At 39.3% G+C, this 23,211-nt stretch overlaps 2 protein-coding genes across 11 annotated transcripts in view; one reads left to right on the plus strand and one right to left on the minus strand.

The window, feature by feature from the left end:
* ITSN1 (intersectin 1) overlaps positions 1-1,062 on the minus strand; it is a 145,788-nt gene extending 144,726 nt beyond the window's left edge. For 4 of the 5 annotated variants that reach the window (XM_054189257.1, XM_054189258.1, XM_054189256.1 and 1 more), the window contains exon 1: positions 920-1,062. The gene's annotated coding sequence lies outside the window, so the exon portion shown is untranslated. Of the gene's footprint in view, positions 1-20; positions 140-919 lie in introns of all 5 variants that reach the window. The other variant, XM_054189255.1, reaches the window with a different exon arrangement.
* Positions 321-23,108, plus strand: CRYZL1 (crystallin zeta like 1). 6 transcript variants are annotated; one of them, XM_054189265.1, is made up of 15 exons: positions 321-459; positions 2,257-2,455; positions 2,733-2,804; positions 5,593-5,670; positions 6,201-6,273; positions 6,913-6,957; positions 10,624-10,692; positions 12,749-12,882; positions 13,687-13,798; positions 17,571-17,594; positions 18,722-18,820; positions 19,560-19,681; positions 20,151-20,256; positions 21,931-21,976; positions 22,683-23,108. In XM_054189265.1, exons 3-15 carry the CDS (start codon positions 2,739-2,741, stop codon positions 22,780-22,782), a joined length of 1,074 nt encoding a protein of 357 aa, XP_054045240.1. In that variant the 5' UTR covers positions 321-459; positions 2,257-2,455; positions 2,733-2,738; the 3' UTR covers positions 22,783-23,108. The 6 variants fall into 6 exon arrangements, with proteins under 6 accessions (XP_054045240.1, XP_054045239.1, XP_054045242.1 ...); XM_054189264.1 differs by lacking the exon at positions 321-459 and adding an exon at positions 1,286-1,361; XM_054189267.1 differs by lacking the exon at positions 321-459 and adding an exon at positions 1,481-1,673 and having other exon boundaries at positions 21,927-21,976.
* Positions 23,109-23,211: the final 103 nt, after the last annotated feature.

Consider the following 23,211-nt stretch of genomic DNA (forward strand, 5'->3'; position numbering starts at 1 on the left):
TAAAGGGACAAAAACCCGACCGTGTACCGGTTTCCTTTTCCTGACGCCCTGACAACATTCCCTCGTTCAATTGGTCGTGTGCCCTTTCCAAGCCGTAAGGGATGGCATTCCTCCTTCCTTCCCTTCGCACCAGGGCGGACTGTATGCGTCGAAGGGGCAGGGAGCAAAGAGGACGGAGGCAGCGGGAATAATCGTTACTTAACGCGGTAAAGGCAAACCCGCTAACCCGCAGCCGCACAACCCACCCCTTTGCATTCCACGTCCGAGATTTCCCCCCCACCGCCCCGGAGGACACGGGTGGCCGGGACACGGCTCCCTCCGGGAGCGATGGCTGTCTTGTGACGGCCAGGGCTGTGCTACCACCGAGCCAGCGCACACCAACCGCGGCGCTCCCCCCGCCGCGCTGCCCCGCTTTCCTCCACCCACAAAAACCGTAGCTGCGAAACCCACGCCGGCGAGGTACCGATAAAAATTAAAAGAATAATAGTGGGGAGAAAAAAAAAAAAGGGGGGGGGGGCGGCCCGAGGGAAAGCAAGCAGCGGTAAGCCCGCCCCAGCGTCGCAGCAGCCGGCGCCGGACCCGCACGGCGGGCGCATCCCGCCTCACGGCTCCGCGCCCACCCGCGGGCCGCCCACACCGGCGACGACCAGGGCTGCTAAGGGAGACGAAGAGGAGCGGGACCGCCTCGCTCCGTGCCGGGCACCCGGAGCCTGTCAGCGGGCCCGGGCACGGGGACACGCCCGGCCGCCGGTACCGGGGCGGCAGAGGCAGCGCAGGGCAGAGGCGCCGCTGCCCCCCCGCTCCCTCCCCGGGTGCCGCTGGCCTAGGTTGAACCGTCGCCCCTCCCAGTGAGAGTCGTGTGGCGTGTGTGTGTCACCCCTCGCTTCTCTTCCCGTCCCCTCCCGCCGCCGGGCAGTACCTCATATCTGCGCGGGCCGGGGGGCCCAGCTCACACCCATGGCGACGGCGGGGGGGATGGAGGAGCCGGAGCGGCGTCCGCCACCACCTCCGCCAGACGCACCATCCCCTCCCGCTGCCTCTTCAGCCACCGTCTGGCGGGCGGCGGGGGGGGGGAAGGGGGGTGGAGCCCTGGCTCGCGCTAGCCCTCGCCCTCACAGCCGCCGTACTGACGCGCGGCCGCGGCCTCCCCTCCGCCCCGCCCCCTGCGCGACGGGCAGGCGAGCGCCGCCAATCAGAGGCCGCGAAGGCCGCAGGGACCCTGCCTCCTCCAGCCAATCCGGGCTCGGCCGGGCCCGCTCTCCCGCGGAGGGGGTCAGGGCGCAGCCGGGGGGAGGGAAGGGGCGGCCGGGCTCCCTCCTCGCCGCCAGTGGGGGCGGGCGGCCCCTTTACTTTGCACAAGGGTAATTCGAGGCGGTGTCTCTCCCTTCCCTCGCACCCCCACACCCGTGTCGAGGCCGCCGGCCCCGCACCCGGGAGGTCACGGATGCTGTAAGCCCACTGAGCGGGGCCGCGTAGTCTCCCTCCCGCCTCTCCTCCTCCCGCCTCCTTGAAGCGAGCGACAGGCGCCCTAGCCAATCCCGCCTCTGCTCTTACCGGCGAGTGGCGGCCGCTGTGGCCAATCACGAGCTGCAGTGGGGCGTCTCTGGGCAGCGGGGGGCGGTGCCCGCGCTCGGCGGAAGGGCGCCGAGGTGGGAGCAGCGGCGGAAGTAACGGTTTGTCATGGCAACTGCCGGGCGCGGGGCGGCGGCGCTTCCCGGCGGCTCTTCCCTCTGGGTGCCCGGGGTGGGTTTGGAGCCTCCCTCCGTTTGGCGTCGTCTCCGCGCCGGTTTCCTCCGCGGCGGGCGCTGAGGGGCTGTTGCGGCGCCGCGGGTGACACGGCGCGGAGACGGGCGCTGGTGAGGGCAGCGGTGCCTTCCCCCCTCTGCCCCGAGCTGCTCTCCGGTGTGGCAAAGCACCGGAATAACCGCAGCGGCGTGGCTGGCGGCACTAAGGGAAGTGGGTGGCTGCCCTCGGGAACGTGTGCCGAGAGCCCGGCGAGGCGGCCCAGCACCGCCGAGCCCGGGGTGCCCCGCAGGGCTGGCCGGGGTTGTGGCGGGCTCCAGCTGCCGCGCTGCTCTGCGTTTATGAACGGCCAGCTGCCTCAGGGTGGTCCCTTCAACCTCGGGCGTGCTCTGGGGTGTTCATGCTGGCTGACAGAAGCAATATAATGGTTTTCTGCTTCTCTGCTCTGTGCTTTTCTTTTTCCTGTAACTTGAAGAGACCTCTCTTTTTTTATTTTTTCTTTCTCTCTAAAAGGCTCTTTTTTGTTGAAGACAACATATGCCAAGTTGTGACAGGAGAACAAAACCCCAAGTTGTGATTTTTCAGTGAAGTCACAAGCAAGGTTCCTCGTATTCCTGCACCGGTTATATCGCCCTTTGTCTGAGGTAGTCAAATTCTGTCCCTTCCGGCCTGGGTGGCAAACAATCCATCTACTGCACTGGACAACAAATCGGTAAATCCTGTGTATCATTCATTGCCTCTTGCTGTACATGCTCAGTCCCAAGGATTTGCTGTATTATCAACAGTATGCATGTAAGCTGTTGCAGGAAACACTTTATCTTGCCTCATCTGTTGATCCGCTTTAGAACTTACATTGGAAGGACTCATAGGCCCTGTGTTGCTTGCAAACAATCGCTGTTCTGCTTATAAAGTAATGTACAGCTTTAGTTACTTGTTTGCTCTATAGATACTGCATGTATTACAGTTGGGTTGCTGTGTCTTTTTTTCAGATCACTATGAAGGCCTTGTATTGTCAGCAGAAATCACCTGGAGAGGAAATGACATTTGTCTTCCAGGAAAGAGTGAGTTCCAATCATAATAGCACTATTAAATAATTTGGTAGAAGAAAAAAGTGAGGCTGAACGCCACGTGGGAATTGAAAACCTAACCCTTCTGTAGGCTTAAAAAAACTCTGCTGTAATCCTTGCGCACACAAGCAAGTAAATGAACGTAGGGGAGGTGTATTTCACCATCATCACACAGCACTTGGCAAGACCAGTGCTAGACTTCTCTGTGCAGTTTTGGTGTCCATGTTTTAAAAACAAGTTTTGCAGGCATAACACATGAACCCTGGTTTCATATGGATTCACATCTCCTGGTTGGATTTTCTGGACACTGAAAAAGTAGAATTATAGCTTGAAAAATTTATCATGTTTGCAGTGTTCCTACTGTTATTTTCTTTCCGCTTGTGAGTTCTTTGCTCTTAGTGAGGATTGAGATGACAGTGCAGCCTTTTTCTCAGAGGCACTGATAAGTTTCCTTTGTCTAGCTACCTATTTTCCTATGACCTAATGGAAAAACAAGAAGTCAACAATTTTTCTGTCAAATTTAGCTGAAACTATTGTGCTAGAGTCTTTGTCAGTTTGATGTAAACATTAATTGGAGACTTGTGTACACATGAGCTTGTGGCATAAGGCTAAAATAGGATGTCAGTGAGTGTATACTGTTGCAGTGGGTTTCTGAACAGTAGAAAAATGCTTATGTGGTTTTGAGGATGTGAACCTGTGTTCTTAAATCTCTTATAGGTACAGAATAAATTACTATACATACCTATGTATACCCGTGTAATATAGACACCTAAATATACCTACGAGCCATATATCAAAATGAAACAATATAGTACTGGTGAGAATCTTGCTTGAGTAGATGCAAAATCCCAGTAATGGAGCACATCTAACAAACTGCCTGAAGAGAAAGATGCAATGAGATGGGTGATTTTGATACTACCAAGGTGCATATTCATGGAGCAGTCTTAGATCTACTGAAACTGATTGTGAAATTGTGCTTTTGCTGAAAAGGTCTGTTCACCTTTCAGCAGCACATTTTTGTTCCCTTCCTTATAATGGTTTCAGGAGTCATGCAGCTGTTAGATGAGCTGGATCAGCTAGGTGAAAACAAGTAATTTCTTACAAGTTAGTTCACATCGTTGTGATGGCTGCATGATTGCTAGCTCCGACACAAAAGAGGGGATAGGAATATGTAGGTGCTGGCAACAGGTGAGCCAGACAACTCTCGTACAGTCTTAGGGAATGATTCTGTAGGTGTCTCTGTAATGACCAGTGCTATGGAATCATCATCATAAATAGAAATAAATACTGAAAAAAGTGAGGAAAAGAAAAGCTAGTTGGATGAGGAGACCTTAATAGAACAGAAAGTGGGTAATGAAAAGTCGGTAGCTTGGATGAAGAATTTCCATAGCAAACCTTCCTTATATGGTGCTTGGTCAGTTCCTAATAATGACATATTTAAATTACAAAGGCAGGAACCAGTTAACAGCACAAACAATTCATCGTCTCCTTTTGTTCTTAAGAATTGTATTCCTTTATAAAGAAAAGCAATTCTATTATGTACATCGTAGCAGTACTTGGGTTCATTGAGCTATGCATACTAAAAGGATAGTTCCAAAAGACAATATAATCTTAAATTTATATAAATTACATAGGTCCCTTAGATTCTGACTTTTTATTTTCTTTTTTTTTAAAACCAGAGATGCAGTATTCCTATAGTTCAACAGCTTAATGGCTTTTCTGTTTTGTGGAACAAGGAGTGAGAACCCACTTTGGTTTGTTTGAGGAGCAGGAGGTCAGTTTCACTGGCAAAATGCCTTGCAGTTTTAAAGGAACAGCATGTGTTTAACTCAGCTGGGGTGAGAAAAAGTTCAGCTCAATATTCCTTGAACAGAGGTTACTGTTCATGTTGCTAAACCTAGGAGAAAAGCAACAGCTGTTTCTTGGGAAGAGATTAAAAAAAAAAACAAAGCTTAAACACTTACAAATATAACTTAACTTCAGAAGTAGAAACAAAGCGCTCTCATGGTAAGTGTTTCACTTCCAGTTCTAATGGGCATCAACACTGCAGACTGCGTATAACATGGAAATACCAGATTTTGCCTCCAGTACCTGAGGTAGCTCGTCAACAGTCCAGAATTCAACTTGTCTAATTAAATACTTCAAAGTAGCTGTACTTAACTACTTAAAATCATTTCCGATAACAATCCCAAATCCAAAAGTTGAAATAGTAAGGGGAGGCTTCATTAGCAGAACAATTAGCCATTATTTGTGGGACTTTACACCAACTCTGACCAGTGCTGCCTCTTTGACACCATCTGGACTACTCAGCAAGTTTTTCAGCACAGTATGTCAGACATTCATGTCAAAACTGTGTTAAAATTCTCCATCACTCTCGCAATATATTTTTAATATTAAAGAGCTGCTCCGTTCTGTTTGTTAGACAGACACTATGGGGGTAATTACATACAAAAATTGTTTCAGATAAGGGTGTGATATTTAACTTGCATAAAAAAAAAAAAAAGAAAAAAAAAACAACACCAAAAAAACAACCCAAGAGAAAAATAATGTCAGTGTCTGTTGAGGTTTAGTAAGGTCTAGTGGTCAGTTTGTTACAGTAATATACACGTACGCAAAATGGTGTAAATCCATTGTGATATCAGCTTCCTTTTCATTGAAAAATAATTTCTTCTTCTGACTACAAAACAATCTAAAAGAAAGACTCTGTTTCAAGAGCTTGAGAGGATCCTAGTAGCACATTCACGTTGCATTGTGTAATATAACGTCTGTAAATTTGTCCTAGGAAAACCTTCCTCCTACAAGAGACAATGATGTGAAAGTACAAGTTAGAGCCTGTGCACTGAGCTGGATAGATACAAAGGTATTTGCTTATATTTTTTATGAAAGCTAGAGGTGTTTACAGTTTCCGTTGAAGATCTAAGCCAGGGCCTTAGCTGGTAATTGGCACAATTCCATTTATGCCGTCTGAGGATACAGCTTTACTGCTGAGAAAGAGGGCGCAGGATTGATGTGGTATTCTTGCATATCTCTTTAAATAAAAAGCACCTGTAATTTGGTTCTTAATATGTGGAGAAAGATCAATTGTCATTTGTGAGTTCTCTTACAGTAAATCCTTTTTATCATCCTCTGCATACTGACTTTAAGTCACAGTTTGGCTTGCCTGTTCATAACTCTGTTTTTAATTTTTTTTAATATGCTTCTAAATTTAAATACAGGAAATCAGTGCAAAGGTTTTAATATTAAATGAGGAATGTGTGTACTTTTTTCCCCCAGATAACATTTTGGTAATGGCCCAACTTTCTTACTGTGAATATCAAACACTGTAAGATTGTAATAAATACGCAAATTTTAAGCCTTAGTAAGAATGTTGTAACCATTATTTTCATTTAGCTTCTGTCAGAAATTAAACTGGAAAAGGAGCTTCTACCTGTTGGTCGAGAAATTTCTGGAGTTGTATTGGAAGGTAAGTTAGTATAATTGTCTTGTGAGGTGTGGAGCTAGAATTAAGGTCTGGTAATCCAGAACAAATAAGTACTGTTTGTATGGTACGCCTTCAATAGTAGAAACTGTTTGCTTTCTTAATGAGGCTTCCCCTAAGTCAGTAATGATGCTGAAATGAAAGTAAAAAAAAGAACTGAACTGTAATTCCTGCATATCTCTTCAGAGTTTTAAAAAAAATAAAAATTGCACATCAGCTTTCTAAATCAAATATACCAAGATCTGAAGGTATTACCTGCACATGCTATAGCTGCCTTTAATTTATTTGTAAAAATCCTTTGTTGGAATAGTGAAGACAAAATAACATTTCAGCAGTGTTTCACTGACATATCCACGTTTGATGTGTAGTTTAAAGCCTAGGTCTTTCAAACACTTATACGTGTGTGTACTTGCATGTAACTGTTTGTGAATGGGGTGCCAAAGTTTAGTGAATTAAACATTTGGGTTTGGTATGTGCATATTTAATAGAAAAAAAATTTTCACTAGCAGGGTATGTTTTTAGTTTTGTGAGCTAGTGATAGAAAGTGCTTTCAAATGCATACTTAATTTCAGCTATAAACATTTATTTTCATACCTTCTCTCCTCCTTTTCATATATTCGTGAGTTGGAAGAAAGGTAACCTTTTTTCAGCCAGATGATGAAGTGGTGGGTAAGTTAATGCTTGTGTGCCTTATCAACTAATACAATTAATAATATTTTTATAATGAATGGCTGAGGTTATAATCGGTGCTAAGTCTACACTTAGACATTTTTCAAAGATTCAACTAGTGTTGCATGAATAAACTCTTATAAATGAGAATTCTATTCTAAAAGTGTTCTCTTAGGGAAGTTTTTTCATTATAAGTCTGGAAGTTCAGGTCCCCACCTAATGTAATCTGTCATAGTCCTACAGCATTCAGCGAATCTCTAAGAATACAGACCTCAGTCCAATTAGCCGTGTGAGGTGAATGTTCTAAAGGCAACACGTATCTATTGCCTGAATACATACACAATTATTTGTATCTATAACACCATCTTTATCTAATTAATATGTATCTTTTGATTTCTGTGGATGATACAAAGCCTAGGCTTATATTTCCTGTCTTCTTGAGGATGATATAAAAATATACTTTTAACTGCTAGTGATGAGTCTCTTCTTCAAGAATACTGAAGACTGTTCAGTTTCTTCTAAGTCAAGTCAACTCCTCTTCGAGTAAAGAAATCAGGAGTGGTCCTAACTTAAACATGAAAGTAGGTTCACACCAGTTCTGCTGGATTTTCTCAGTTACCAAAAGCAATACATGTACTCAGGTGTTCTGCTAAATACAAGGCCACATTTAAAAAGAAACACTGATTCAAGCTGCTCATTTTTCCAGAATATTCATTTTTACTGAACGTTAGTGTTCTTCAAAGTGGACTTGTTTCCTCCCTACCTTAACCACAGGGAGTCCATGCTTTGTGATCCTGTTATGACATTCTTATCGGAGAAGCCCATCAGAAAGGCAAGTGGTAGTCAGTGTACTTTTTTTTGTTTGTTTAAATCAGACCTACAGGTCAAAAATCACACAGAAAATGTTTGGGGCTTTTCTTTTGCTGGTAAAACTTTGGCAGACCTTTCATATCACTAGCTTAAATCTAATGAAGTAAGATGTATGATTATTATTATTTATTCACCACAGAAGGTGTAATCCTTTCAGTTGGGAATTAATATTCCATTTTATGGAATGGCTTTGCTTTGTTTCATAAAGTAGAACAATTATGGCCAGGCGTTTTCTGGTCTTGCATATGAATTGACTTTAAACTATGAATCGTATCATTATTGTGAACAGTATTGCTCTTTTGGCTAAATATCTTACTGACATATGCTGCATCTGTTGAATATTTTAAAATAGTATTTGTGTTTCAATCACCTTCTGTTGTAGCTGAAGGAATAACAGTTTCAGTAAGTAGTTAGCGAAAAAAAAACCTCTGAAAATATGGACATGAGAGGTCTAAGTGATGTTCTAAATGGCTGTGGGAGGGTTGGGTATTTTTTTGTGAATTATGACTTCATTCCATTCTTGTTAATTCAAATATAGAATAAGTAGTTTGATTCAGCTGAGCTACTTCAGAGTAAACCTGACATTAAGGGAATGGAATCTGTACTTGGGTCATGTAAGAAGTGGCTTAATTTTGTCTGAGACTTCTGTTGTCTGAGTTTTTTATTCTTGAGTACTGAATGCTTGTGTGCACAGAAAAGTCAGAATTACACATATGGAAATAGGAAGATAAAACAGCATTAAATATTTTTGTCCCTAAAAGACAGAAACCCCACTTCTTTAAATACTGAAATCTTATAGGATTCCCTTTCAAACAGCTGTTCAACCTTATGCATCCAATACAGGTGCTATAAAGACAAATGATGGAAGCGAAATATTTATGTTTTGCTAAATCTTTCCTAACAAACATGCTTCCCAGTTACTGTTGCTGTGAGTTTATACATAGTTAATGAATGAGCAGATTTAAAAGAAAATGAGCTATTGCCAAATGGTTTGGCTACCTCTGTGTTGAATAACATCAAACTGTCTCAAAATATACAATTGTCAGAAAAATATTTCTACTTGAATTTTACAAAAAAAGCCCGTACTTCTGTCCTTACTGAGTTTAACAGTAGTAATACGGTAATAGAGACCTTATTTATGAATCTACTTTTTTTCATGTAAGAATAGCACTGTGCTCACTGGAAGTACTTGGTGTGTTAAATCATTAATCTGTTCCTAAAATCATATCAAGAATTGTTTCTCGCTTTTAAAATTTTTCTGATCCTCCTTTAATTTCCCAGAGGAGATTTCTTTGTCTATATAACGTATTCTCTTACACATAATCATTTGTTCAGTTAAGAAAAATACAGTAGTAGAACCTCAGACCAGCCAAAAATCTTTTGGTTTGAGATAGATTCTTGACTTCCTTTCAGAGTTACAGTCAGTTTTGTTTGTTGCTCTCAGAATCTTTTAGCAATCAATCGTGCCATGTTCCTCATTAAAATAAGTGCAGGGAAATATTCTGGGAGTTAAATTGGCCACAAATACTTGGAGGCATGAACCTAAATATAAATGTACCTACTTAGATTTACTGGTGGTTAGCCAGTTTGCATGTCAGTTCTTCCATATGCCCTGTAACTGAAGAGATGAATAATCAATGCACAAAAGCCCTATGCCACGTGAAGTATTTTTGACGAGTAAGGTGAAAAATCTAATTTTGTACTTGTGTCAAATGCTTGGTGTGTATAGCATACATAAAATAAAGGTCTATACTTCATGTTGGAGCTTTTGTAAGCATTATGAGGTGTACTAAGGGGCACGGTTCTTTAAGATGCCATATGTCTTTCCCTCAGTATAAGGATCATGTTTTTGTGAATGGTTTTAGAGACCCTGAAATCAATGTGAGTTGATGGCAAAGTATAATGACTCCTTGGAGGCTGTCTCGAGTGTTAGGAGATAATGTGACTTGTTCCTGAACTTTTGCGTCTGTCAAGAAAAGGAATGTCTTCATGTATTATTCATTCTGTGTTTTGCTTTTTCTATAGTAAGATATGTTAGAAGGCAAACTGATCTAGGTGCTGAGGCTACTTTAGTTTACTACAAGGATATGTTTCTTAACATTTGAAACATAATACTGCGTTAATCATCAAAATCCGAATGATGCTTTAGGATAGAAGAGTTATTTTGTAGGGACGTTCTTTCATATATGTTTATATTTTGTATGTTAAACTGAAGCATTAGAGGATGACTAAGTTATGAAAATAAGATAGAGTTGATAGTGATGTTGTAAGAGTGTGTTCTGTTCTGAGATTCTTGCCCTTCTTGCATTATTTCCTAATTGCACAATAGCTGCTGTAGATAGCTACTTTAGACTTTTCATTAGCATTATTCCATAGATAAACCCTTGAGAGATCTGTACATGTATACAATACGAGAGCTTGATTTTCTTCTTTGTTAGCCATGGCCCAGAGTAGGAACAGGAGCGCTCATCAGAATGAGAGCAGTGTGAAATGAGTTCAGACATGACCTGATAAAAATGAAGTGTGCCAGTAGCAAAAAGCACTCAGTAGTGTCCCCGTTCTTTTTCTCCCCAACCCCAAAATGCTGTTTGGAGCACCTTTGCAACCATCTTGTGCACTTGTGCCCATAGAGATTACAGGCTGTTACCTTGCCAAGTTTTCTTTACCTGTCATAAAACTGACAAGAGGGCAACTGAACCACAGACCAAGGGGGACTAGCAATTTCATTAGGAGCTCGTTTTGGTTATAACATCCACTTGTTTGAAATGAAAGGTCTATGTTCAATTTTTTTTTCAGGAATTTTGCCCCTGGATTCCGAGGAGTCTGGTCTTTGTGAAGTTGTTCTAGTTCATGAGCATTATTTGGGTACGTAGCTCATATATTTTGCTAATATTTACATTTACTGTATCTTTAGACTTCAGTTTAGCTTTTCTAATAGGGAGCTAATTAACATGGACCTCTGGGCAAACTTGCTCTGTATAGCAACAGACTGTCTACTCCATCTGTTCGTAGAACTTTGAATACTGTATACTCTGAAGGGCTTTTTCTTTGCCGTTATTGTTTAATGGGTTAATGTTTTGCCTAAACCACACAAGCTGATTCTTTTTTTTTCTTTTCCTTTTTTTTCCCCTTCTGACTTCCTTTTTTGTTGCTTCATTGTCTTTGTACTTTTTCCTCACCTCATCTGTCACATAATTAAATGAGGAGAAATTTGCTTTCTTCCTCACTTTAACTCAATCCAGGAATTCATTTGTGACCAGACTAAAAGATGGGATAAAATTAGCGGACTAGAAGATGGAGAGAGGAATTTTCAGGGAATGAGGATTGGGGAAGACCTAGTATTGAAACATTCTTTTCAATTATTGTGAGTTTCCAGTCTCCCCTTTCTGGGCATAGAGTGCTTTAATGTGTAGAATACTATATTTGGGAATCTCTGTGCTTCTCCCAAGTTTGTTATATTACTTTAAGCGAGCTATTCTTTTGGTCAAATTAGTTTGTATTGGGTTTCTGTCACTGTCCATGAATTCAACATGTGTAGTTATGAGGTGACTCCTTTAAATTTGTTTATACCAAAGCAAAGTCCTACTTTATTGTATAAAATATTGTAAAATATCCTCTGTGTGGTTTTTTTAAATGTGACAGGTAAACAAGTATTATTTATGTTGACTTGTTTGAAGATGAAATCTTCCTAACTAGCTATGACAGTTTTTTTGCAAAATAAGCCATAGCCTCATGGAGATGAAAAAGTAAGGTTTATTCTTTCTAACACTTAAAAGTACAAATCAAGCAAAATGAAATCTAGAGGTCTGTGCTGCCTTGTTGCTATTTACAGCAACTGTAGGCAGAAAATATTTCTGACTGTATATTACCTTCAGTAGCTTGCTTTGTGCTAAGTAGTATGAACTGGCACACAAAGTGATGATGCTGATGATGGTCTCTGGAATTCTTTTCCAGCACGCTGATAAATGAGCCCAGATGGTCGCATTGCGTGTGTTGTTTTACAGTTTCACTGATTCAGGCTAAACTGTCAATTCCGATGCTATATAGGAAGGGACAGACCAAACTTTTCCAGTCTTTTTCTTTTCCTAGTGTGCCTCAAGAGGATTGTGCTTACTTAGTTCAGTTCTATGCTAGACTCAGCTGGGCTATGATTTTCTATCTTAGTAATGAGGTCTCTGCTAAATCATGTAAATTGCTGACATTAAAAACGGCGTTTGAACTTGCGATTTCTAGTTAAGAGAGTACTTCATTAATGTTACCTCCCCAGGCTTTTAAGCATGTGGATAGAATGGGAATACTCTTTAAGCGTCTTGTAGATAGAGACAGCAGAGAACAGAGATGATAAATAATGTTATCTTCACCTGTATCTCTCTTAAAATGTGTTATATCCTCCACAAGCTATTTATACCAATGGATTATGAAGTAGAAGATTCTAACCTATAGAGGAAAAAAAAGAATTAGGAACTCATGGGTTGGAACTTGCATTGTATGGTCTCTGTGTCGGAATTATCTTTGTGAAAAGGAGAAAAGATCTCCTCAGATCATTTCTGTCAAGAGGTTATGGTAGGAAGTGTGTCTCTCTTTTTTTTTTTTTCTTTTTTCCTGTTTAAGTATTATATTTGTATTTGAACTTGCCCACAAAAGTGCTGCAGAAGCGAAGTGATTATTCTCGGAATAACAATTGCCTTTTCCACTTTGAGTCCATGTTGCTAACCTAGCACTACCATGAGCCACAACATAGGAATATTGCCTTTGTGAAGTACATCGTAATTATAGCTGTAGATGATTTGACTTGTATAATTTTCTTTCATGTTTTAGAAATTGATGAAGTCTAAAAAAGAATCCTGAGTGAAATGTCAGGGACTTGCTGTTTGGTTTTTTTCCCATCTGGTTTCTTTGTTTGTTTTTTCCCCATACTTAGTTCGTAAACCAGAAAAAGTTTGTTGGGTTGAAGCAGCCGGGACTGTTCGTGATGGTGTCCGAGCATACACAGCTTTACACTACCTTTCCCACGTCTCTCCTGGAAAAACTGTCCTTGTAATGGATGGAGGAAGTGTAGGTAACAACTGTGCAGTACTAACAATTTCACAACAGGAAGATTATCTCTGCCATAAGTATCTGTCTTATCACCAAAACAATTGGATTTCTTACAACATACTAAACTTATCAACCCTTGTATTTTACTCCTGGCAGTGCCGTTAACATAATGGATTAATAGGAAAGGCCCTCCCACATAGGACACTGAGCCAAGAATAGAGTCCTTTACATGTTGCGTGGGTAGTGAAGAGAGGTAGTTCTTTTCTGGTGTTGCACATTGACATAGTTTTACTCGAAGCCCTCAGGTATAACTGGAGGAAAGTGCCTTGATTTTTTTTTAATTATTTTTTTTTATTCCTTTCCCACCACTGCTTTTTAACTTCTCTTAGATATAAATAATTTCATTTGCATTACTGCAGTCTTTATTGCTAATGAAGACGTGGAGCTTGCCTCAGCCAAGATTCATTAATGTAAATGTGGCTGGGGCTTTTTCTTGGTAGTGCTTCTTTCTTCAACAAGCAAGCAAGCCCAAAGCTGCAAGTTGCAATTGCAGGTATGGTACTTGTGTTACTTAAAGTAGAATCTGAGCTATTTTGTTGAAGAGGAGAACTAGTTAAGTCTTGAAAGTTTGTTCAGAGCTTCCCAGTCAATGAAAGGACTTTTTTGTCCTCACTTGGAAAAAAAGCAGATCTGTGAATATTCAGATTTTTGCTTCAGATGTGTTTTATTGAAGGAGTAAGTTCATTTCTGAATACTCTCAGAATACTCAACTGCATCAAATTGTTGCTGTAAATAAACTCATCTACCTTTTTTCTTCTGCAGCCGTTCGGTACAATAGCTATTCAGTTAGCACAACACAGAGGAGCTAAAGTAATCTCTACTGCATACAGTCTTGAAGACAAGCAGTACCTGGAGAGGCTTAGACTTCCTGTGGGTAAGTTATATTCTTCAGTGCTAAAGTTTACACTAAAGAATGTCTCAAAATATTTTTATTTTTTTTCTTTTGAGTCTGTAGACTTATTTCAGTAGCTGAAAACTGAAATACAAATTTATAGATGGTCTAATTAAATAGTTTCAAAATTTATTCTGTATTCCGTAGGTGTTTAATTTCGGTTTACGTGTATTTACTGACCTTTTTATTCTTCATTTAAATTGTAATGACTGTATCTCAGCACTTTCCATCTTACACAATAGTGCTTGAGTGCTGGCTTTTGGCCTAACTACTCAAGAAGCCTTTTCATTTTATAACATTGTTGCTTGCGAACAAGAAGAGAGCATTATTAAATCACTGGTATCGCAGTGTGTAATCTAGGTACCTGAGCCAGAGTTCAGTTGTAATGATATACTAGAGATACAGTATTCATCAGATTCAGATTACTTCTAATCGTATTTTATCAGGCTGTTTGGCAGCTCAGTTTCAAGTACGGTCATAACTGTAGCTGCATGCTTAAAGGCTCTGCATTTTCCTATTTTCCAAATGAGCTTTACAATAGATGTAATACTTGGATTCATCTATGACTTCTTCGATTTCTTTTCTTCAATACTAAAGTTTTTGGGTTTTTTTCCCCTCAAAATAACAGTGCTATTTGGACCACGGAAAAAGACTCTTATGTAAAAGCTACTAACATCTTTCCTGTTAACTTTTTCTTATTTCAGTGCTGTAGAGTGAAGGAAAGTAGATTTCTTTATTCAGACAGTTTTAAAATGGCATTGCAAAGTCCAGTTTGATTGCAGTCCATGAACTTTCCTCTACAGTGAACAAAAGGTTAAAACTAGTGTCTGATAACTTCCTCCTCAAAATGCGAAGTCTGCCCCAGTAGAATCACCAACTTTTATTTTTCAGTGTATGATTTTTGTTGTCATTCAAAGAAGTATAAGAGCAGCTGTGTCTCTCGTAAGAATAACTTTGTGTGGAGAGCATTTTGTAGTCAGTTATATATACTGCAGTCCCATCAATCAAAATATATATGGGTTAAGATGAGATCTGATTAAAAAGATAATGCCAAGGTTAACTGTCCCTGACTCTGACTCCTTTCTCCTTTGCTGTTTTGCATAGTAATATTGTTAGCAATCTGGGCTTTCCAAATGGAGAATTAGAGCAGTTTTCAAATCTCCTCTCTCGTTCTTAGTGACTCACTAAAATCAGGCATTGCTGATATGCAGGTGCACATAGTATTGTCCTTGTGTTCTCCCTGCTGGCTCAAGAATAGTAAGCTAGCAGAGGGATGAAATAAGCCAGAGAGCTGCTCTTTGGACACAGAGAGAACAGAGTTCTTGTCAATTTTAATTCCTTTCTGGCTCCCGAGAACAGAACTGGCAGTGGAAGCACAGAGACAACACAGTGTGCATGTGCATTCTGGGGCTGCACGTTCACACACATCTGCAGTGTTGGGGAGTGATTCACTTCCAGCCTACCAAGCAAGCATTTAGCTCTTCCAGTAGTGGCTTTGGAGTGCTGATAATGCAGCAGGAAGTGGAGTGCTGTGCAGAGGTTATTACACAAGAGCAGGGAGAAAGACAGTTTTGCTTTCTGACCTTAACGATCTTCAACAGGGAACCGCAAAGTTTTGTGGTGGAAATGTAATCATTTCTTCCAAGACCTGGCAGACTTAATTCTCTAGATTTTTTTATATTACCCCTATTTTTTTGCAACTTCACAAAAAAGCTATTTTTTTTCCTTTTCTTATTTCAGAAGTCTTTTTTACTGTAATAGTAGACATTACAGACATTAGAACTTAAAGCATTTTTGTGAATGCTGTTGATATGTAGAGGTTTGTTATACCAGCTGTGGATGGATGAAAGAGTAAATACAACAGACCTAAAACCTTGCTTTGTAATATTTTATAGGTATATTTTGCTAATGATATGAAAACTTGATTAGCCAAGAAAGGACTTTGCAATTAATATTATCGTAGTCCTTGTAGCACATATGAATATCACTTTGGGTTGCTTGGCATATTTACTTTTTGTTGGTGTGTTTAAGTGATACGAATGTTAATATAAAATAAATGTTTTGTTACCCAAGCGGAGCTAGCTAAGCTGGCTGTGGGTGGAGGCTTTTTCAGTTTGTTTTCTGCTTGTTTAATGGGGTTTTTTTGTTTAGTTTTTAGCAAGAGTTTATCAGTTGTCAATGAGCAGCAGTTTCTGCTATCAGTGTATAGCATAACCGGCTGCTTCGTAAAATGACTGAAATAACCATCTCTTGCAGTGAAACACCACTGCTTATATTGCTCATGTATGTGCTTGTTTTACAACGATAGGAGTTTAGTTTAGCAGTTTTGCAAATGTTTGTGGAACATAAACATTAGGGGGAAAAATTTAATTGCAACTTTACTTCAAATAAACAGATACAAGCTTGGTACAGAATTAAAAAGAGAACGAGTTTGAGCGTGAAAGCAAAAAGGCACTGTTTTTGTGTTTTGGGGATTTTTTTGGTTGGTTGGTTTATTCTGTTGTTTCGTTGGTTTTTGGTTTTTTTTTTTTTTTAATAAATACAGTTCCAGTGCCTGACATAGAAGTTCTTGTTAATGTTTATGGATTCATATTTAGATCAACAGGATGGGGTCTTTGCATGTCTTCAGTGATCTCTGAGGGAAATATAATAGTAGTATGAAGGAGGCAATTGTAACAAATTTTGAAATTTTAATGCCTATGTTTTAGACTAGAGACAGAATCCTACATAAATAAGGTGATGAGTTTCTGTTAGAATACAGAAGAAAAAAAAATATATACACACACATATATTTCTTCTGTTCCCTAGGTTTTCATTTTTGTTTGGTTTGTTGATAGATTTTTAATTATTTTTTTTTAACTAATATTGAGCTTTCAGTGGATACGTTTCTGGTAAGAACTCATCAGTGATTTCATAGTTCTCTTGAGCATGTTCAATAAAGCAAGTAGCGGATCTTTTGTGTGACAGTTTTTAAACTCTGTATCTGAACTTACTGGATGAGAGTGAACCCTGGTAGCAAGTTGTGGAAATACTGATGTTTCTACTTCTCACCACCAGTGAAAGAAGAGAGAAACTGAAGCCTTTTTGCCAGTCAGAATAATGTTACTTAAGTTGTGCAAGTCAAAGAAGAAGAAACGGAACTAATTTACAAATGTTTTGTGAGAAATTTTGCATAAATGACAACGGATTATAGAAAATTATATTATCACTTGTTGCTCAGCCTTTTCCACAGTGAAGAGAAATTGTTACAGCATTTTGCTAGGAAGGAAATTGAACCAGATTTTGATGAGTACTGTGTGAACTGTTGTATTGAGTTAAGTAACAAAACTGGCTAAAGAGCAACCAGAAAACAGTCAAACTGACTAAACCATTGCCTTTCTTTTTGATAGTCAGGCTTTGAGTCTATTAAATCAACATTATTCTCAAAAAGTGAAACTATTTGCAGAAACTTTATACCCTGTCAAATTGCCACATTAAGAAAAAACTTACGGGGAATGTGACTATCATTATTAAATTCATTTGACATTTTTATTAAGTTATGACAACGTGTGTTCTCTTTAGCCAGATAATTTGACTTCAGTGAAGAAACTGGATAATTGACCTAAGAGTTTGAATGCCTCTTATGATTTGATTGGAAGGGTGGGGGGACCAAAACCCAAAGCATTAACTGAGTATTTGTTAATATTCTTCTTAACGACCAGTTTCTTGCAATTTTTCTTCTCTCCTTCCTTCCCATCCTGTGATTAAATTCAAGAAGGTATACGGCAGCCTTTAGTGGGTAAGTACACATTGCAAATTTAAGTTTAATCTACTATGATTTGAAAATGTGCCTCCAAATTTATTTAACATGACTTCAGTTATCATTTTGCTGATAAGTCTTTGGCCTGTTTAGTTTCTAAATGTTTGTTCTCCATCATAGTTATGAAACAACTGTAAAAACCTTACCTGCTACTTCTCTGCCCTAGTTATTCATGATTCTGTGGTTTATAATCATCTGTAAATATGGTATCACAGATATATGAGAAGAAAATGTATTAGTGACTTTCAGCTCAGAAATATTTCAAGAGGAAACGTAAATATGTCCATATAAATATGTATTTAATGACCCAGAGAGTCATTTAGAGGTTAAAAACATTATGCAGGAAGTAATATATTAATGTTTATCCATTCTTCGAGATAAGTAACGATGTTACTAAGCATTATTTTAAAGAAAAGGTGGATATAATAAGATTCTAAGACTTGCTGGAATCGTAAGAAAAGTCAGGTCAGTGCCTCGTGACTGAATTCATTGCGTTTTTACACGTTTACTTCTGACTTGCGCTGGGAGACAGGGTGCCACACCAGGGAGAATAGGTTTTTGTTTCCCACTGTGATTGTGGAAGCAAGAGAAGGGCTCTGCAAGGGACTGGCAGAAAATGGTAGTTTTTATGTAGAGTGAGGGAAGAAAGCTATGCTTGGAGAACTCTCCCAAAACATTACTGCTGTGGCTATTTGATAGATAATTTGAAAGTTGGGACATGTGAAATAAGGTGCCTCCTTATCTTTTCACCACTCCCTTTTGCTTCAATAACACGGTTATTCACTCCAGAGCTTGCTATTTTTGAAGTGACTTTGGAAATGAAGAAAAGCAAAGAATGAACTTACAGAAGGATTTCTAATTCTTACAGGAGCATACTTATCCTCTTTGGCCTAAACAGACTTCTGAGTTTTACTGCTGCATTAAGCTAATACATAGTTTTGTTGCTGATCTTGCACTGTATTGGAAAATGAAAAAAGTATTGGACAGGGTTTTTTTGACTTAGCTGCAAACTTATGATACTTTCAGAAACTAGAAATGTTCTGTTCTGCTCGGAATCTAAACTCTACATTTTTACTGTAATTGACCAAATATGCTGCTTTTTCTAGCTCGAGTCATCGATGTGTCCAATGGAAAGATAGATGTGGCAGAAAGCTGCTTGGAAGAAACTGGTGGCCTGGGAGTGGATATTGTTCTAGATGCTGGAGGTATGTAACTGATGAAAATCTGGTCTTCAGAGTACCATTAGGAGTTGTTTTATTATTTTTATTTCCAAGCAATATAGGTGGAAGCTGCATCACCTCAAACATTTATATTTAGTTGTTTGTTCCCATGCAATTTTATGTATGTGTCTTCACTCAGTAGATCTCCTTAAGCAAGATCTCTTTAAGGTCTCCTCATATCACCCTCTAGTGGAAGTATCTAGTACTGTTAGTCATCTGCCAAATTTGCCTGAAATTTTCCTCTATTTAAAACTGAAAAGAAAAAAAACGTGTTTAAAGACTAGAGCTGTGACATCATGGTTTATGCTACCTTATTTTAACACAAAAATTACGTCATAATCGCCAATACTGTCAACGTGTTTTATAAAACAATCGTGATCGTTGAAAAGTCTGAAGTTACTATTTTTAGCTGAAACAATTGAAGAACTTCTTAGAGCTCCACTGAAATGTGTTAAAAGAAATATATATTCAATTTGCTAAATCTTGTACTTTCTCAGATACTCTTATGTGACAAATAGCATAATTTAATTGTAGTGCTGTTCCAGACAGCCATCTTTCATTGTGTGTATTGATATGCATATATTCCAACTCGTTTGTATCTGAAGACATAGGACTGTAAAGAATCCCAAGACATGTGGTTTTCAGTGCAGGAAGAGATGGACATTTCATTCTGAACAGAATTTTCTTCTGAGCTCAAATGACTTTGTTCTTCCCCCCTCCCCAGTGAAATTATATAATGCTGAAGATGAATCAGCTTCAAAATCACAGCTGCTGCCTCACAAGCATGATATCATTACTCTTCTTGCTGTTGGGGGACACTGGATAACAACAGAAAAAAATCTTCAGGTAAAGATACTGTGTCAGTAAGTTAGTTTGTACCACAGTATATATATGAATGTGTCTGCGAGCTTCTGTCATGGCCGAGTTGTTCCCCACTGTTAAATAACATCAATTTTCACTTAAGAAAACTTTCACATCCAGAAAATGGGAAGTATACAGCATTAATAATAAATACTTTTATTTTCCTTTGGAAGAATTTTGGGGCTGCCTTCTCTAAGATGACAGTAAGTTATTTTAATAGCTTGGTATTCTGACAAATTTTAAAGGACCTATGTTGTTTGGCTCAGGGTATTAAACTGTTTTTAAGAAGACAGAAAAGTGTCATTTAAAGCTGTAAATGTTGTAAGTGTGCTAATGGGTAAGGGCTGGGTTTTGTTTTGGTTTGGTTTTTTAACCATCAATATAAAATAACTATTTAACCTTTTTTTTAATAGGAAAATATAACTAAGTATCATTTGTCTTCATTTCGTTTAAGCTGGATCCTCCAGATAGCCGTTCCTTGTTTCTTAAAGGAGCCACAGTCTCCTTTCTGAATGATGAGATATGGAACTTGTCCAATGTACAGCAAGGGAAGTACCTCTATATCCTTTTGATGGTCATTTTGAATACCGACTGCTAACATGAGTGGATGGAAATATACCTGAGAAACCAACTAATAGATTCTATTCTACTCAGTCATGTAACCACAGGCTTAAAGGCTAAGCATACAGTGCAACTAAAATATAATATACGCTCATGTTTTAAGCTAGTCTCTGCATTCCTTCTAAATATATGTCTCTACATGCTTCATTAAAAGCAGTGCTGAAATAGAAAACACACATTCTGAAGAAAACGTGATATTTTGGTTCAAGATTGAACCAATTAATTGAAGATTTGAATCTGTAAGTTTTTGTATTATGCACATGACAGTTTGGAAATTTTTTTGTTGTTCTTCTTTTAGGCAGTAGATGCGTCATTTGTAAATCTTAATGCAGTCAGTTTAAATGCAAAATCTAAAATATTTTGGCTTCGTAACCTTTTCCTTATTTGCAATGTATATTAAAATTTATTGGGCGAAGATGTGGGTATGGGAAGAGGAATGCCACCTCCATTTGCATTACCTACATTTGGTCTGAAGCAGCTGGACTCAGAGCTTTCTACTAGCATGGCAGTTTTCAGTGGATCACTTCAAGTAGTGGAAGGTTTGTCCGTTTATGGCTTTAAGGACCCTCCCTCTTCCGTACTGCACTGCACTGCAGATTATGAGATCTGCTGAATCACTTTTGCAGTTTAGCAGCACGGCAGAGGCAGGTGAGGATTAAGTCATTATATTTGTGAAACGACTAACTGTACTGCAAGGAAGCCCTCCCCTCCTCCACTAAACTGCAAAGTAGATTAGGCAAGGTCAGGCACACTAAGGAAATATTTATGGGATGCACGTTACCATGAATCGTTTCATAGTTTGGTGTTTTTCTTGAATGCTTACTGAGTAATTATCCACATACAAAAAGTAAGCTGACTAAACAGTAAGATTTCTTTTGTCATCTGCTGGGGCATCTTTAACCACAACAGCACGTTTTATCACAACAGGCTTTAAAGTTGAAAGGAAAAATATGCGATCTTTTTTTTTTTTTTTTGTATCTGTATATCTTGTGAAATTCTTCAGCATATGGCATTAATATAATCTGAAGAAATTGCAAGGTGATTGCTTTTCAAAATGGCTCGAGCTTCAATTATTAACCAGATTGCTTTTAAAATGAAGGAAGGAACTTTTTTTTTTGAGTTTCATATAAAGACTAAATACAGCCTCGTCTGTTGCACTGTCATGAATGTTAGCCGTTAACTCAAAGATCCCTTCCAGATGCACAGTGGTGCTCCAAGAATTTATTTTGATATTTGAATTTACCTCAGATGTCTATATGAATAGTAGGGATAGTTAACTGGTACCAAAGTCTGTCATCTTCATTCTGCACCAAAAAAAATGCAATTGCCATTCTGATTGATTAATGTTGTACTAGTGCAGGCTGCATTTGTGAATCTTTTTGCTTTATTTTTCAAAATTCTATTTTCCGTATCTCATTTCTGTATCCTATTTCAGGAAATTAGGGGTTTTTTTATATATAACAAGTGCATAAATCTGATCTAAAGCTTGTAATTAAGGTTAATTTACATTTTGCCTTGATCCTGCTGGTTTTGTATCAATACAGGATACTTGCCAGCAAACACGATTATAGAAAGATATTATCTGTAGGTACCTTGACAGTCCTCCTAGATACCCATCTTAGAAGATATAATGGAGAAATTATCAAGTAGCATTTTCAGGTGAGATGTGATTTTTTTTATTTGTTTTTGTTTTATTTTAATTCAGCATTAGAAGTAGAAAACTCTTTCCAGCACTGTACGGCAAATTTATATTGGGATGCTCAGGAAAAGATGCCTGACATAATTTATATGGAGCAGTTTATGGACTATTTCTGTTTGTAGCGTAGCAGGTGAAGCAGAAGAAAATTTGGTAAACCCTGCAATTTTGGTATGGCGTATTCTATGTCAAAATTTAACAGAGGCTGCATATTTTTTTCTTGGTGGAGGAAAAGCATGTATCTGGCTGCTCAGCAGTGTGTCTGATTTTAGAAATAGTGTTGGCTGGAAAAGACAATAGGTCTGTCTAATACTCCTCTGGGAAGAGTGACAGCTTCACTAGATATGAAGACTCCTGTAATGAGGTGGGAATGGCAGATCCTTTCTCTTAATGCAGGATAACTGTATTGCTGTTGAGCAAAAGCCTCACCACCACCACCTCCCCCCCCCCCCGCCCCATAAAAAGAATATTGTTTAATTAACTTCTGTTTCCTGTTTGCTTTAGGGCTCTTCCCTTCTTCTGTGAATCCAAGCAAAGCTATAAAACTTTTATTTTGTTTAAGGAGCAAAGTTTACATAGTGAAAGTAAAGTCTATAGCAGTAGTCCTGCAATATTTCTGTTGATCTGAGCATGCTCACCAGACATTTCTGACATACTGTTCCATTTCAGGCCTCAGCTGGATGAACCGATTCCATTGTATGAAGCCAAAGTTTCTATGGAAATAGTTCAGAAGAATGAAGCAAGAAAAAGACAAGTCATCCAGTTCTGACAGGGAATTTCCTGATTTCTAAGCCTGTGGAAGATGAAGAAATGTGATGTATTTGAGAAATAAATTAGTGTACACTTTCAAATAATTCTGTAAGCAGAATTTAAAGATCTTTTGTACCTCAGCACAAATGGTCTGTGAAGGTCCTGTGACTTCATGGTTTTTTTTGATTCAGTTGAGCAGAATGTTCCCATGAGCAACTTCTGAAGAGGCAGTCTTGACACACAAATTTTGTCTGCCCTGGCCCAATTACAAATGTTAGTAACATCTACAGGCAAACTCAATTGTTTTTCAACCATAAGAAATTAAAGGGAAAAAAAACTAAAAAACTGGTGGTTTTATTAGTCCTTCCTTATCCAGCCCCTACGTCTGTATTTACCTTTTGCTTTTGACTGCATTGAGACTGAGTGCTCTCAGTGGTACATTTAGTAT

Source organism: Rissa tridactyla, chromosome 1 (assembly GCF_028500815.1).
Source record: "Rissa tridactyla isolate bRisTri1 chromosome 1, bRisTri1.patW.cur.20221130, whole genome shotgun sequence".
Lineage (NCBI taxonomy): Eukaryota > Metazoa > Chordata > Aves > Charadriiformes > Laridae > Rissa > Rissa tridactyla.